The sequence below is a fragment of the Diorhabda sublineata genome, chromosome 8 (assembly GCF_026230105.1).
Source record: "Diorhabda sublineata isolate icDioSubl1.1 chromosome 8, icDioSubl1.1, whole genome shotgun sequence".
Taxonomy (NCBI): Eukaryota; Metazoa; Arthropoda; class Insecta; order Coleoptera; family Chrysomelidae; genus Diorhabda; species Diorhabda sublineata.
The window spans coordinates 18,843,016-18,860,928 of NC_079481.1; the positions used below are offsets into that span (position 1 = coordinate 18,843,016).

General features: G+C 27.9%; 1 protein-coding gene across 3 annotated transcripts; it reads left to right on the plus strand.

Moving 5' to 3' along the window:
* The first annotated feature begins 535 nt into the window (after positions 1–535).
* Positions 536–17,555, plus strand: LOC130447738 (myosin-11-like). Of its 3 annotated transcripts, XM_056784714.1 has the most exons (3): positions 536–703; positions 7,252–7,460; positions 15,981–17,555. In XM_056784714.1, exons 2-3 carry the CDS (start codon positions 7,448–7,450, stop codon positions 17,402–17,404), a joined length of 1,437 nt encoding a protein of 478 aa, XP_056640692.1. In that variant the 5' UTR covers positions 536–703; positions 7,252–7,447; the 3' UTR covers positions 17,405–17,555. The 3 variants fall into 3 exon arrangements, with proteins under 3 accessions (XP_056640692.1, XP_056640693.1, XP_056640691.1); XM_056784715.1 differs by lacking the exon at positions 7,252–7,460 and having other exon boundaries at positions 561–703; XM_056784713.1 differs by lacking the exons at positions 536–703; positions 7,252–7,460 and adding an exon at positions 15,542–15,922.
* The last annotated feature ends 358 nt before the right edge of the window (positions 17,556–17,913 follow it).

Genomic DNA, 17,913 nt, shown 5'->3' on the forward strand with positions numbered 1-17,913 from the left:
CCAAAATTATAAATTAAATAAAGTGAAATAATTTATGTAAATTATAAATAGGTTACAGGGATAGAGTTCTTTTTAGTTTTAATAAATGGGTTGTAAAACAATATTATTGCGGATAAATTTGCATGATTGCGATATAATCTTAACGGAGGCACTACTCAAAATGCTATACTTCTTTAATTTTCATTTATTGAACGATATTATCTAATTTAAATTCTCATATCAATCTATAAAACTGTTTAAAAGGATAACACTGTTTTCCGGTATTACAAAAGTGGAAACATATCTATGCATAAAAGTAAATTGCAAAATTTAGCTTATAGACTAAGATCGTTGAAGCATGACATAAATGAAAGTCTATTTCTTCACAACATCTTGGGAATCTGACTCAAAGAGTGAATAAATCTGATATCGAGACTTTTAGCCATCGAACTCGATAAATAAATAGAAGTAACTCGTCAATGCGCGAAGGCAAGCAAAAGTGTGTCCAAAAATGTAAGAGAGAAAACACATGATCGTCGGATCTCCGTCTTTCTCTAGAGCGTTCTGGTTAAAGGCGTTATTTCCCAATCTTTCATACACTATCCTTTATCTATGATTTAATACGATTTTGAATTTGTGAGGACTTTGAAGCTTTATTAAACTGTATTATATATACATAATTGCAATAATGTGCATGACACAACAAGGTTCTTTCTTTCCATATGTAAGTCTGTTTTCAATATTTTTTGTCACAAATATTTCTAACCCTGAAAATGTTTCTGTTGTTTCATTTTTGAACGTCCAGAAATTTTAAAACTTTGGATAAGAGCCATACGCATGGAATATTTGAATCCATCGAGAACAAGTAGGTTATGTGGGGAACATTTCCTACCATCAGATTACCAAGATATACCTGGTAGCAAATGAAAAGTCTTGAAACTTTTTTCTTCTGATGATCCTTGAAATTCTTTTTAACATACAAGTTTTCACGGGATCATTTAGAGCTTTATTTCTCATGTATCCAATCGAGGGGTGGTTACAATAATAATTTAAACTCCCAACAATTTAAATGGTCGCTAAGACAATAATTATTTCAATCAAAGCAAATTTAAGGTCAGATTGTTGCAAGTTTGGTCAATATTGAACTCTGGCGTTTGAATTTAGGTCTATTGAAAGAACCAATGTACAAAAAACCGACGATTTTGAAAAAAAGAAGATAATTTTAAATTTTTGGAAATAGAAAATCTCTCCAATTTCAAGAGAATATTTTATACTATATTTCAGGTTATATATTTCATACTTTAATATAAACATCCACGTGCAATGACTGTCGCTATTTTCTTACATAGACAACAAAAAAATTTACGGATCATGACTATAGTTCCTCTGTTGAAATCATAAAAAAATTACAAGTTTTGTAAATAGGGGAGGTTTGCTTCATGCTGCAAACATTGTTTTTAATATTATTAGTTTTTTCGAAAAACAATTTAGATCATTAATAAATGGGGGAAAGATATTTAAAAAAAGGTATAAATTTAAAAAATATATTAGTAAATATAGCTATAAAATTCTTTTCATATATAGTCAGTCTATTTATTCTAGTACACCCCATAAATTACCAATTTCTTGCAGAGGAACTACATGAAATTCAAATTGTTAGAAAAGTTACTCATACTTTTTTAAAATGTAGAATGCACCATTATTCCAAATTGTTGAATAATGAAATTCATAGAAAATCATCTACCATTAGAGAAAAATTGACAAATTAATTTTATTCAAAAACTGCTAAAACTTTTTTTTAACTAAGTTACTTTATGCAGTAAGTGGGGCTTTGGATATACATATTAGACTAAAATTTCAAGGTAATTTTCAGTTGTATATGTAATTTTTATTTGAAATAAAATGCTTTAATTTCTTAAGGCCTTGGGTATTCAAATCATATATGATGCCTGTAATTCACTTATATATTATGTTTAAATACTTGGTCTTAATTACATGATTTGACTTTGTATACTTAATTACATTATTTTTTCCAAATATACTTTTAAAAATTCCAAAATGTAGTTTTTATTATAGTAAGGACATAAAATCAGGAAAGCCATTTTATTGAATTAACTATCAAGTGAATAAATAGTAGTAATAATATTTCTCATATGTGCTACTCAATTTATTATTTAGTTTTTAACCATTTTGAAATTTATATTAGACCCCATAGGTTTTCATGAGTTTTAAGAATCATTTGTTATCATTATGTTATGCTTGTCAAAAACCAGGCCATCTACATAGTTGGTTTCTGTAAAATTAAGTAAAGATATAATGAAAACAAAACTAAAATTGGAGAAAAAACTGAAAGTAAACAAAAAACATGCAAAATTTGTAGAAAGATAAATCACAATTTTTTCTTCAGAGATACACACAATAATGCATCTAAAGCTGGAAAATCTATAGAGAACAAAGTGTCATTTTTGACAGAATACAGAGATTTTGATGATTTTGTGAAAAATTCATTCATAATGGATTTATGAAACACTTTACATATGACTAATAATATGCAAGAATTTATGTATGCCATTGGTCAAAATGAAGAACAAAATTTATTTAAAAACAACAAACTGTATATCATGAAAGACAATAAAAGGTTTTAGAAGACCAGAAAATTGGCTACACATAGTTAATTTTAATAAAAATGAAGAAAACTTTAAAGAAAGTTATGTAAGCGTAACAAAAAAATGCAAATTTATAGACTGGCACCGTAAGCTAGGCGATAATCCCCTAAAAAGGCACGACGGGCCTATCCCAGCTAGCACGCTAACATCTGAAAGATGTCACCTTTGAAATTACTTTTCTGACATTTTGACGAACTTTTGGCGTACGAATGACGTTCTTTTAACCTTATATTGTTAGGTTAAATGATGTCATGTTTAGACGTTTAATGGACGTCAGTTATATATTAGAATGACTTCTTTATGATATCTAATAAAAAAACAATTATTAAGTTGAAAAATGTATTACAAAAAAACTTATATACAAAATATTTATAAATTATAAATAATTATTTATAATATGTAATTATAAATTATATATAAAAAACTACATATATATATATAAAAAACTACATATATATATATATATATATATATATATATATATATATATATATATATATATACAGTGCTTTTCAGATAAAAGTATCCACCTTTAATAACTTTTGTAATACTGGTATTTAAAAAAAATCCAAAAACACGTCAATTTATGTTGGAAGGAGCAAGCATTATGGCTTATTTAAACTTACTGGAAAAGCCACCCCCTCACCCCTAGCAGCATCCCCTTTATTTTTTTAAATTACTTTTCATATTTTTTATGTAAAATTTGGATACTCCTCTTTAAGCTGATTTCAAAAATGTATAATACTTGTAGGTTAAAGTGGTTAGTTGAGATAAACAATTTTTCTTTTAAGAGCACAAATTTTACTTATTATTTACTTTCACCTTATTTGCCTGTACTAAAATGGGTTGTACAACAGTTCAAACTCTTTAAATCTTTTTAACTGTGCTATTTATTCTACTTAAAAAATCCAAACAACAAAACACTCTACTTTTTATTAAAGTTTGACATTGTCAACTAGAATTTGTAGTCACTATTGATAGTGTAATTTGATACATTATTTATTTTGTTTCTCTGAAATGGTTTACTCTTTGCAAGAAAGAATTGAAATTGTAGGTTTATACTACCAAAATAATAATTGTGCAAGAGCTGCTGTTAGAATATTTAACGAATTACATGACGGAAGACATGCAACTCATAAGTATGTAATTCAACTGATGGAGAAATTTACCACAACAGGGTCTGTTTGCAATAAAGTGCATAAGCGAGAGGGACTCGTAAATAACGAAGCAATCCAAGTGGCAATTTTAGGGCAAGTCAGCTTAGAGGCTCAACAACCCCAATCGTTGTCAACAATAAGTAGAGCGATCGGTGTTTCATCTTCTAGTTTTCCGAGTTCTACATAAATTCAAGTACCACCCATACAAAGTTAAGTTGGTGCACGAGTTGAATGAAGATGATTTTGATCGTCGTCTAGAGTTTTGCGAATCAATGACGCAAATTATCAATAACCATCCACAATTGTTAAACAATATTTGCTTTTCTGATGAATGCTCATGGTCATTAAATGGCTTAGTAAGTAGGCATAATTGTAGATATTGGGCTGAAAGTGATCCACATATTATGCGTGAATTCCATACACAACATCCCCAAAAGTTAAACGTTTGGTGTGGTATCCTAGGTGACCACATTGTCGGACCTTTCTTCATCAACGGAAATTTAAATGGTGAATCATATCTTGAGTTACTCAGGGAAGGGGTTGATCCACGTATTAGAGCAATAATAGAAAATGATGATAACCTTTCCGAAGATTTACTGGTATTTCATCAAGACGGAGCTCCCCCACACTATGCTATGCCTGTCCGACAATTTTTAAACGAAACATTCCCCGCTCGTTGGATAGGTAGAAAGGGGCAGATGATGGAGTGGCCACCTAGGTCACCGGATTTAACACCCCTAGACTTCTTTTTATGGGGGTATTTAAAAACAAAAGTTTATGCTACCCAACCAGAATCTCTGGATGATTTACGAGAGAGGATAGAAAATGAATGTCGACAATTAAATCCAGCCGTATTAAGCAATATCAGAGAGGCATTTCAAAATAGATTATACCATTGTATGGAAGTGAATGGTACTCATTTTGAACACTTATTGTAACTTCATAATAAATAGCACAGTTAAAAAGATTAAAGAGTTTGAACTGTTGTACAACCCATTTTAGTACAGGCAAATAAGGTGAAAGTAAATAATAAGTAAAATTTGTGCTCTTAAAAGAAAAATTGTTTATCTCATAAACTAACCACTTTAACCTACAAGTATTATACATTTTTGAAATCAGCTCAAAGAGGAGTATCCAAATTTTACATAAAAAATATGAAAAGTAATTTAAAAAAATAAAGGGGATGCTGCTAGGGGTGAGGGGGTGGCTTTTCCAGTAAGTTTAAATAAGCCATAATGCTTGCCCCTTCCAACATAAATTGACGTGTTTTTGGATTTTTTCTAAATACCAGTATTACAAAAGTTATTAAAGGTGGATACTTTTATCTGAAAAGCAGTGTATATATATATATATATATATATATATATATATATATATATATATACATTAAAAAAATTTACAATTCTTCGAGTATGATTTAAAAAAACCATGTATGAAATATAAAATATTTCAAAACAAAGTACTTTAAAACATAACACAAAATATAAATCTTTGTGAGGTAACCTAACTTGTTGACATGTTGAAATATTGAAAGTTTTCCAGTTGTTGTCAAAATCAGCTTTAAATAATAAGAGTTTATTGAAACTTTTTTTAATTTTTGTTTTGGGTGTCCAGCCCACACGCGTTTTGTGTGGCGTCAGCCATTTTTCCAACACAACACTGATGCTTTTTTATTTTTAAAATTGAACGAGGCAATACATTCGGAAAATCAAATTCAAACCCACTTCCTTGTCTTAGTAACTACAAATTTTATATATAAAATATTTGTAAATTCTTTCACATATTTTTTACTTAAATTTAATAATTGAAATTTATCACTTATAAATGCTCATGATCAACATAAATGTTGATTAAATACTTTGAAACCTGAATAATACATATAAAGAACAAGGAAGGAACACTATATATATATATATATATATATATATATATATATATATATATATATATATATATATATATATATTGTTATGGTATGATAATGTGTAATGTTTATTTTTATAATTTTTTTTTTAAATAAAATCAGATTTTAATTTGGGCGCCATTAATAATTATTTGAATTTCTTTATTCTATTATGTTATTATTATTTTTTTTTATTCTCAGGGTATTATATTGTGAGGTCAAATTAAAAAATTTTATCGCGATAAATTGTTATGGTCATAAGGTCAGATAATAATAGTTTTAAGACCGGGTCTGTTCTTTATAATGAATAAAATATTCAAAATATACAATTTCTTAACTAGCTATTACAATTATTTTATTTTACAAACATTCATTCATTCATTCATACTCGTAATTACACTCATAAAACTAAATTATATGGAAATGTGAACTCAAATATTATATACTAAAAGAAATACTTAATAGAACAGTACTTTAAGTATTTGTTATGTTGTATTTTTAATTTTTTTTTTCAAATTGGAAATTGTTACGGCCTTGCAGAATAAACAGATACTATCCGCTGTAGTTCCACTCTTGTTCTTTTCCTTTTCACAACTTCTTTATCTTGGAAATTATCCCTTTGTGAGTATTTTCACTTATTTCACTTTATTTAATTGTTTTCACTAATTTCTTATTACTAGACTTATACAATTATTAATTATCAATCCTTTGAATATTTTATGCCTTTTTTATCAAAATTTTAATTTTTTAAATTTCAATTAAAATTATTTTACTCTTTTTTTTGGCCGTTGTTGATTCTTTTCTTCATTGTTTTTTTTTAACCAATGATATTTATTTTAAAAGTTAGTTCTAAATTGTCTAAATTAAATAATAATTTAGAATATAGTGCTGGCCAAAACTTAATATAAAGAATGTTATTTATTTTATTTTGATAAACTGCTCTAAGTAACCGAATAACAGAACTGAACTTATTGCTTTATTTATATCTTATTATTATTTAATAATTTATTTTGGATATATTCATACCATAACAACATTCCCAAAATTTGTTTTCTTGATTTATTTTATTTATAAAAGAAATAAGAAAACCAAATTTTAATTCTTCTTTATAAGTTGTTCTCAGTTATTGTCTTTTATTCCAATAATTATTTTGTGATAAATTCCCAGTTATAATTTTTTTAGTATTAATGAAATATCAATAAATTTATCAGTCATATCCTTTCGTTTTATGTATAAAATCTATATAACTGATTAACATGGAAGATTCCTCTTATTCTCTCACTAATGGGATCTTTCAAAATGTAACTGTTTATTCCTTCCTCATTACTTATAACGTAAGGTCCTTCAAATGGCAATTGTAGTTTTGCACATTTGTTGTCTCTTCTATTTGGTACCAGTAATGCTTTCAAAATTACTAGATTTCCTTTCTTAAATGCTACTCTTCTTTTTATTTCTTTTGATTTTCTTTTAACAAATTTTTCTCCAGCTCTTTTTAACTTTAAATTCACCTTTTCAACTAACTCATCATATTTTTCTATGTTTTTAGGTATCCATGGTCTATTTGGCAAAATATGTTTCATTAAAACAATAGGAGAAATTTCAGTTACTGTATTCGGTATTCCAGTTAAATATTCTTCAATGCTTGGAAGCTGTTGTTCCCATTGTTCATGATGATTATGTGTTAAAATTCGAAGATATTTTATGATTTCTCGTATGTATCTTTCGGATGGATTTGAACAAGGATGCCTTACTCTGGTATATATGGGATTAATATTAGATTTTCTTAACCAAGTTTGGATTCTTTTATTATTGAAATATGTTGCATTATCCATTATACAGTTCTCTGGTATACCAATCTCTAAGAAATAATTTGTTGAACATTGTTGTACTACCTTTGTGTTTGTTCTTTTTGTTGGGTATAGTTTTATATACTTTGAAAAATTATCTAAAACAATTAAAATATGTACATTTTTATTGATTTCACTCGGAATTAAATTTGACATGAAATCAATTGCTAATATTTCCAAAGGTTTTGTTACTTTTATAGATTTCGGTATATTTTGATTCTGCATGTTCTTTTCCTTTGTCATTTGACAAATTTTACAACTTCTTATTACATTTTTTATAATGGATAAATCCCTTTTTGCTATATAATTTTCTCGAAAAGTTAACCAAGTTTTCCTGCTTCCGATATGTCCATATCTTTCATGCAATTCCCTTAAAATTTTCTCTGCCAAATCCTCTGTAATTAAATATAATTCTATGTCGTTCACAATTTTGTAAAATAAATGATTTTCACATAATGCTCTTGATTTTTCCCTTTGGGTCAGTTTTGTTTGGTCTTCTAAAATTCTTTTTGTTGAAAATAATCCTTCTACCTCCTTTAAAATATTTACCCCTATTTTAATTTGTCTTCCAGTATCTCTTGATTTTTCTTCCATTCTGGTAATGGCATCTGGTACCACATTTAACTTTCCAGGAATATATTTAATTGTGAAATTATATTCTTGTAGTAACAATGCCCAGCGATGAATTCTATTATTACCATATTTATTATTTAAGATAGATGTTAACGCTTGATTATCACTTTCTATGGTAAAATGATTCCCAAGTAAACAAAATCGCAATTTCTTTATGGCGAATATGATGCTGGCAAGTTCAAGTTCACTCACACTGTAATTCCTTTCACTTTTCTTTGTTGTTCTAGAAACAAAACAAATAGGAACTTCCCTTTCTTCCTGTTCTTGTATCAATACTCCGGCCAGTTTATTGATAGATGCATCAGTCCTTAAAATAAATGGAATATCATACCTTGGATGATAAATCTTTGTTTTCTGCAAATTGTTCCTTAATTTCTTGAAAAGCATTTTCTCTTTGTTCCATCCATTGCCATTTCACATTTTTCTTTAGCAGCTCTATTAATGGTATTTCTTTATTGCTTAAATCAGGAATCATTCTTTTATAATAATTTAGCATTCCTAAGAAGCCTCTTAAAGTCTTTAAATTTTTAGGTCTAGCATATTCTTGAATTATCTTTATTCTTTGAGGATCTAATTGTATAACATTTTGGTTTATTTTGTATCCCAAATATATTATCTCGTTTTTAAAAAATTCACATTTTTCTTTATTTAATTTTAAGCCTGCAGAATCAAGATCTTTCAAAATAGTCTCAAGATGAAAATGATGTTCTTTTATATTTTTGGAAAAAATCAAAATGTCATCCACATAATGAAGAACAAATGATTCATACTTATTTAATATTTTATTTAGTACCCTTACTAATGAACTACATGCACTTTGTACACCAAATGGCACAACACAAAATCTATAGATTTCTCCGTCTATGGAAAAAGCTGTAAAATCCTGACTATCCTCATGTAAAGGAATCAACCAAAAACTATGTTTTAAGTCTAGTATTGAAAATATAGATGTTCTTGTTATACGTCCCAAAATAGATTCAACCGACATAGGTGCTTCATATTGAGGTTTTGAAAATTTATTTATATTTCTTGCATCTAAACAAAGTCTCAATTCTCCATTCTTTTTTAATATCACAACAATAGGATTAATGTATTGTGAGTTGCTTCTTTCTATTATTTTATTTTCCAATAGTTCTTTTATGCATTTTCTCACTTGATCTTTATACTTGTATGGAATAGGATAAGTTTTAGCTTTGAAATTCTTAATATCTTCATTGACTTCTATTTTATGTACATAATCTTTCGCAATTCTATTTTCCTTTGAAAATAAATTATTATATTTATTCATTAACATTTTTATTTCTTCTTTTCTGTCCTCTGGACAATCCATTATAACTTCATCTTCCCCTTCTTCTTCATCATCATAATTTTTATTCAATTCTTCCTTGTACATATTATTAACTACTTTACCTTCTTCCTTCAAAACTATTATTTCAAAGTTAATCCATGTTCCATCCAATTTTCATCTTCTTTCTTCAATATCTATTATGGCTTTATGTTTTTCTAGCTCATCATATCCTATTATTATTTCTGTCTCAATATCTGTAGCAATTAATATTTGTAAATTAAATTCTTTTCCCTTAATATTAGCGTTTATATTTATTAATCTATTAATTTCACATATTTTCTTTGAATTAGCACCTATGAAATTTATTTTTGGGATTTTAATAATTTTATTTGTGGGAATATTTAATTTATCAACAAAATTTTGATTAATCATTGATGCTTCTGATCCAGTATCAATAAGTAATTTAGCTTCTAAATTGTTAATTAGCCCATTTATAATAATTAAACTATTATTCCCATCTGTGTCTATATTTTCATTTATTTTTATAAATTCATTTGGATTTTCATATTTACAAATATATAGATTTTGTTTATTTGATGTGTGCGTATTTAAAAATTTTCATTGTCATTTATTTGTTCAGTTGTCTGTCTTGTATTTTCCCTATATATTTGTGCTGTATGTAATCTTCTCTCATTTATATTTGTTACATCATCATCTCTGCTTTCTGGTCTATTTCTTCTATCTTGATTGATTCTTTGAAAATTTACTCTTCTTGTCTCTTGATCTCCATTTCCTCTTTGTATATTTCCTTCAGAATTTCTACTCTCCAGTCCTCTATATTGTCTATTGTTCCTGTCATTATAATTATTTTGTCTGTATGAATCATTGTTGTTTCTATTGTTAGTATTAGTATTGTAGTTTCTGTTATTGTAATTATTGTTATTATTAATTTGTGCATTATTATTATAATTTCTATTATTATTAAATCTATTATTTGTCCAATTGTTATTTTGATTGTTGTTTCTCTGATTATTTTCATTGTTTCTATAATTTGTTCTTATATTTTGTTGTGAATTTTCATGTCTGATCAAATTTCTCTCTACTCTTTGTAGATACATAGATAATTGATCCAATTTTCTTATATTTTGTATTGCAATGGTCTCAGCCAATTCTGCCTTGAAATACCTTGCTATGAACATAACGATTTCTTCCTCAGGGATTGGTGGTTCCAGATATTGTGTCATCGCATGTAGTTGGATTGCATAATTGTTTCTATTTTCATCAAACTTTCCGAAATATAATTGTTCCCTGATGGTTGATTGAGTATTTTCCCCCCAGAAATATTGTAAAAATGCCGTTTCAAAATCTTGAAATGCTGACATATCTTTTTCCCTGGCAGAAAACCATATTAACGCATGATTTTCTAAATGATCTCTTATTATTTCCTTTGTGCCTTCAATATTATTTATTCCTCTTATTCGATTTTTCAAAATTCTTATGAATATTTTTGGATGCACTTTTTTAATATTTCCGTCAAATTTTTGACTAGTTGCTCTATAAATTGTTTTTATTCCTCCAACATATTCCATACACATTCCTTTTTTCTCAATTTGTTCTATTTTTCCTTGTATGTTCTTTATTTCCATTTTAAATTCCCTTTTTGTTTTATAATTCTCTTCTTCTGCTATCTTAAAATTCATTTTTATTTCTTTGTTCATCGCTTCCTCCATATCTTGTATATTTTTATTCGTTTTCATTATTTCTCTATCTAATTTCTTTATCTTCTCAGTATTTATTTCTATTTTCTTACTATTCCCAACTATTTCCATTTTTAATTCATTTTAATTTTTCTTAATATTTTCCATTTCTTTAGATTGTATTTCTTCCACTTCCATTAATCTTCCTAACATTTCATCTCGAATTTTTTGTTTTGTCTCTTGTATTTTGTTTTCAGCATAGCTTCTTACTTCTTCTAATTGTTTTCTCATATCTTCTATTTTCTCTTCCATTCTTTGACTATTTGTATTCATTTCTCGTTTTATTTCTTCTTTAGATTCATCCATTTTTTTATCATAATCTGGAACATACTCATTATATCCATCCTCTCTTTCTTTTTCTGTGAATTTTCTGCTGTTTGATTTTCTATCATTTCTTCTGTTTCAGTTCTCTCTGTTTCTTCATTATGGTCTTGTTCCATATAATGTACTTGGAAATCACCCATTCCATGTCTCCTTTCTTCTTCATCTGATTCTCCTTCTGCTCTTATTTGTTTCCCATCTCTGAGTGTCATTCCTTTTTCCATTTTTCTTGTTTAAATTTGTTATTACTGTAAACTCTTCAATGCCAAATTTTGTTATGTCCAATTTTTTTTTATGCCCAATTTTTATATATGCCCCACGTTGGGCGCCATTATTGTTATGGTATGATAATGTGTAATGTTTATTTTTATAAATTTTTTTTTTAAATAAAATCAGATTTTAATTTGGGCGCCATTAATAATTATTTGAATTACTTTATTTTATTATGTTATTATTATTTTTTTTATTCTCAGGGTAAACAAGTGTTTTTCTGTTATTGAATTATTTGTTTGAATGTGTTTTATGTCGTATAGGGTGTGTGATCTTCTTACAATATTTTATATTTTTTCCACAACTTAAGTATTACATACATATGTTCAAGATAAATATTCCCTCATCTAAGTTGCTTGTCTGCTTTTTGTTACATTGACAAAATTGCTTCCAGTTATGTTTATCGAATACATTCCAGTTAATATTTCCTCAATCTTTTGAATTAATATATTGGTCGGCTTTAATTTTTTTGGTTCCGTTTCTCATGTTGTATATGTTTTCACAATTTTAAGAAGCACTCACATTTTATTTACCTTATAAAGTGAGATTTACATGAAAAACCACATTATTTATTGTCATGCTGTTTGTTCAAATTTGACTATAAAGTGTAATTTGTGACGTCAGATGACAGTCTGACAGATTTGGTTAAGTAGACCGTTCTATTTTCTGTGTAGAGAAGAGCCTATCCTTTATCTATGGAAAAGACATTGTCAGAATAATGATTAGTTTTATAGAAAAATCGCATATGGTTAGCTTTATTTATATTTGTATTATTAAATAGTAAATACTATAAAATAATTTGCACTCCCGGGAAGTGAAAAAAATTAGAAAAAAACGTGCTCTTGAAAACGTATACCTCTGGTAGAAAAATTGTATTTGATTAAAGCAAGAAGTACATAGTTTTATTTGAATTAGTTTCATCTAATAATATAAAATTTTCTATTTGCACCCCTCTCAAAAGCGAGAAAAAAATGATTTTCCAAAGACGGATCAACATTAAAATATAATCTAGCATTCAATCAGATTTTTATTTTTTATAGCAAAATTGCAAAAGTGGTAACAATTGAATGAATAACTATAAATTTATACGTGAATGGAGAAAATTGATGAAATCAAATGTTCTGATAGCATAAAATAAAGCACAGTATTTAAGTTTTTCAATATATCAATCAACTGCATAATTGTCTGATTATCTAATCATAATTTTTATTCATATCAAAAAGTACTGGGGTGACAATAAAAGCCATTGTGAAATTGGTTAGGTTATATTACTTGAACTGAGTTAAAGATAAATATTAGAAAAAAATAAACAATCAGGTGCATCAGCTCTACATTGATGTTAAATCAATTTTACCAACTTTAGTTGATCATTTACTAATATAGTATATTTATTAAGAATAAATACAATAAAGTAATGCAGTATCTCTAAAGAATCGGTCATTCATAGCTCCAGGAGTTCAATCACAGCTACAAAGAAACGCTATGAAGTAACCATTTGCTACCAAACATATATCCCTATCGTGATAATAAAGGTGAGGGTAGAAAAGTATAACCACATCTAACTGTAGTAGTGTGGCAGATTAATATACAGGGAGATACTTTGTACCTGGTTAAGTACATCCACCAAATATGAGCTACATATATATGGCCGCCGGTCAAGGATAAAGGATCAGATTAGTAGAAAAAAAATGATTATCAGAAATTCTCGAGCGCGTCAGATTAAGGTATAGTGAGTTAATAACATCCTAAAAAGTGTATATTCCACTAATCAGACAGTTTGGAATTGATGTAAAGAAAGGGGAGGGCGACAAAGTTTGAAAAAAACGTCATCTCGACATTTTCGTGCGTAGTTCAATTTTTTTTATTTTAAAGGAAATAAATTAAAGATGACGAAAAATATAATATCTGACGATTTCCACTAGTCGTAGTAACAAAAAATCATCGATAACGTTTAATACGCACAGTGGTGTGATGCCTATATTCCGCTTTCCTATTCCTCTGTCACTTTTTCTCTATCCTATTACTCTCTAATTCTGTCCCCACTCTGTTTTCTGTTGCCATGGCATCATCAAGCTGACCACACAGCTCATTCGTGACATAATATTATTTACAACTTTTTTGTTTATTTTGTTATTTAGATATAACTTATATGCATTAAAGTTTAAAAATATTAACTATGAGTGATATTAGCATATTTGTGTATTTTGTTGTGAAGCTACTTTGCAAAAAACAATTAAATTTATTTTAAAAATACTACAAAAATGTATAAATATCTTAGAATATTGTTGAAACAAACCAGTTTTCCGATAATCCCGGACAAAATAAGATAATCTCGAACTTTCGATAGAATCCTCATTAAATAGAGTATATCATGCACAGTGCTGAAAAATATTTACAGCTGTAAAAATACCACAAAACGTTAAGTATTTAGAACAGTAAAATCTCATGTAAGTAATATTCCTATATGAACAGTTGAATAAGTGGAAGGTGTTAGACTAAGTGAAACAAATAGTGTATCGTTCTCTATCTCCTCCAAGCGCTTCAGTTAGTTCTGCGCATCTTTTGCGCGCATGAAGCATGCGCAGTATAGATAAGTGTCCTGAACGAGGAAACGAATATTGTCGGCACCGTAACGTAGAGAGGCTTTTTCCCATAGGAATGGTCTATATAGGAGTATTACGTATATGTAAAATAGTGAAACGTACGTGACAATGCATCGGAAGTTACAGAAACGCAATCTGAGGATGAGTCAGAAGAGGATAATAATTGTACTGATGAAGATGATGATTAATAGATCAATCAATTATATAAAATGATGTTTCATTGGCATTTTCTTTAAAATGATTTTATAATAAATACATGTATTCTACTTGAAAAACAACCACTTTTTTATTTGTATGCTATTTCCTGAGCTTTCAAATTTTTTTTAATTATCAGATTAGGCCAATCCCTCCAAATAATCGTCAGATTATGAGATAGCACGTCTAGGACATAAAGATAAGACACAAATATCTTAATCTGACACACTGGACTATTTCAAAATGGCGAATTTTTTGGGAATATTCTATAAAAGGCCACGAGTGTGTCACATCCAAATCGTCAGATTATTATTTGAGAGCTTTGTTTAAGTTCACTCAACGTCCCTTATAAAATCTGACGTGGTCGATTAATTTTTTTCCTCATTTTCAACCCAACGTATGACGACACCTATCATGAGAACGATCGGATTAACGTTATTAAAAATACATAGGATATGGATGCTATCAATATCCGACCCGCTTGAGTATGTCGATGCAACAGTTTTTTTTCACATTTTGAATATTTGTAGCTACACCTACCGCCGATGAAAAGGTATGTATACATTATATGACATTTTTTTCATTTTATTATCTGAGCTTCGCAACACAATAAGCCTCTATGACGATAGATGATACAAATTCAAATAAAACTATGTACTTCTTGATATAATGCAAATTATGTAATAGTATTTTTCTAGTAGTACAAATAAAAACGAAACCATTGTGTGATTTTGGTATAAAATAAATCATTATTCTGCTAGGGTCTTTCCGGTGTCTACCAGTGTAGAAATGATCATATCATATGACATTCATATCATGATCGCGTTAACCCTCTCATAGTTTCCGAAAAGTCTTTTAGTAACACTTAATTTGACACATTTTGCTTAGTTTCTAGAGCTTACATTTCCGCTACTTGTACCATTATACACTGCAATTATTTTCTGTAAATTAATTCATTAAAATACCACCTAATTGTTTTATCACTTTTCTTCTTATTACAATACTAAAATAGGTAGAATATGTTTTAGAGACATTTTTAATGTAAGGACTATAATTATAAAATTAATAATTTGTATATTCTAAAATAATCAAACGTGATCTAGTGAGGCTGTGAAATTGACATTTATGGAGATCTTATTTGTGTTGCGACAATGTTTCTGTAATTTCAAAGTATTTGACGCCATTGTACCTTTTTGAATAAGTAAGGTTTATAATTATATTTATAATACAAACATGGAAAATGCAGCAGATAGTGGTGAATCTGACCGAATATGTTTTCAAACGGATTTAAAAATAATTTTAGGTGGTGAATATTAATAATTGCTGATTAGGTATATTTACACAAAGAAATTTATTTTTAGATGGAACGAAGAAGATGATGGAGCTAATGGAAATAGAAAAAGACAAAATAACTGAATTAGAACAAGGTATTGCAAAAAATATTGATAGTTTGCTAAGTACTCGCAATTTCATAAAAAATTTTAAAGAATTTATTAACAAAAACCTTGCTGACATTGGAAACAGAACTAATTTTTCAAATATATTTGAAGAATGTAAAACAAATATTATATCATCAGCTCAAATCCTCTATAAAATTGTTATGGACTTGAACTATGCTATATCTTCAGCAGAAGCTACAATTAGTGAGTTAGTTGATATAGCAAATGATAATGAGCAAGTATATAATTTAGAGGTTCAATGTTATAAGCATAAAGAGAAGCAATTAGTAACCGAGTTGGAAAAGATGAAACAAATTCATATTCTAGATACCAATGCTAAGGAAGCTCTAGCTAAAGAAAATATTTGTTTAAAATTAGAATTAGAGCAATTGAATCTTGAAGTGGATTCATATGAACAGAAATTAATGGATATTCCTAGATTTGCGGAAAATAACATTGAGCAAAATCAAGTACTTGACAAGTTAATTGAGGAATGTAACTGGTATGACAATGAAATATTAGGTCTTACTAGATCGCTTGATAGTATAATTTCTCAAAATAAAGAAAATGAGGTAAATGTTTCTACAAACATAGTAATTTGTAAAACAAAAATCGATGAATTAGAAAAGGAGTTACAGCATGTAGTAGAAGAACTGAAACAACTGAAAACAAATGAAAAAAACTCTAATTATGAAATTTCAACATATAAGGATTCCATAAAAAATTCTGAAATCAATTTGGTAACTTTATCAAGTAAGTACGAAGAATTAAATGAAATGACAAAGGGAGCACAAGAAAGCTTTGATGAAGAAATGTTATCCTATAAAGAGACATTAAGCAAAAAAGAATATTTAATGAAGTGTAACCAAGAAATTGGGCTTAAATTGTCTCAAAAAATAGAAGCAAGAAAAGTTGAAATTGAACATTTCAACACAGAAATAAATATGTTTGAGGATATTCTTACGGGTTTAGTGGAAAAAGATATTTATAAACAAATAGAAGTAAAACAAGATAATTTACATGAATTAAACTTGGAACTTGAGAAAGCAAAGGATACATATAAACAATGTTTACTTGAAAAACAAGAGTTTTTGCAGGCCAAAATAATTGAAAATGAAAAAGAGAATAGTATATTGTCAAATTATACTACCACCGTGGAAACAGAATTGAAAGAACTACAAGATAAAATAAAGCATTTAAAAGAAGAGAAACCTCAATGTCAAAAAATTTTGAGTGATTTAAAGAGTCAGTATGAAAAAAAGAGGGTCGGTAAAACAGAAGTACAGCCAAAGAAACGTAGGTGGGATAGTGATAGTACTATAGATGATGAAAATTGGATTTGTTAATAATCATTCACAAAGTTAAAGGACCTCCTTAATTTGTTTTTCTTTTGTTCTAATCAAACTTGTTTTTTTCAATGTAAGGGAAATTTCAAAAATCCATTATCTATCATGTAAATGTTAATTTATTAATAAATCTATTGGTTTTGTTATATAATTCTATGAAATCTCATTTAATTTATGAAGTTGCTACTTTACTCATTGTTAAGCATCGACTGCATTACTGCTGATTGGTGATTATGAATAAAATTAAATTTTGAGGTAAAAACTAATTAGGTACTAAGAAATATATTTCTATTACATCTTTTAATCTCTAAGTTACAATTATTGAAAAAACTAAATAATGATAAAACAATTTCTATGACATTGAACCCATAGAAAAAATCCTCAAGGTTCAGAACATGTATAAAAAACACCTTTTGAAAACTTATTGTTTAACATTATTATCATACCAAGTGACTCTTCTAAGTGTACCGTTTATTAAAATGTTTGATTTACTGGGATTATGAAAAAAT

Excerpts from the sequence above, each read along its gene's own strand:
- LOC130447738 (XM_056784713.1), top strand. The coding sequence starts at position 15,853 with ATGGAAAATGCAGCAGATAGTGGTGAATCTGACCGAATATGTTTTCAA. Across the intron at positions 15,923-15,980 it reads GGATTTAAAAATAATTTTAG|ATGGAACGAAGAAGATGATG; the intron begins GTGGTGAATATT and ends ATTTATTTTTAG.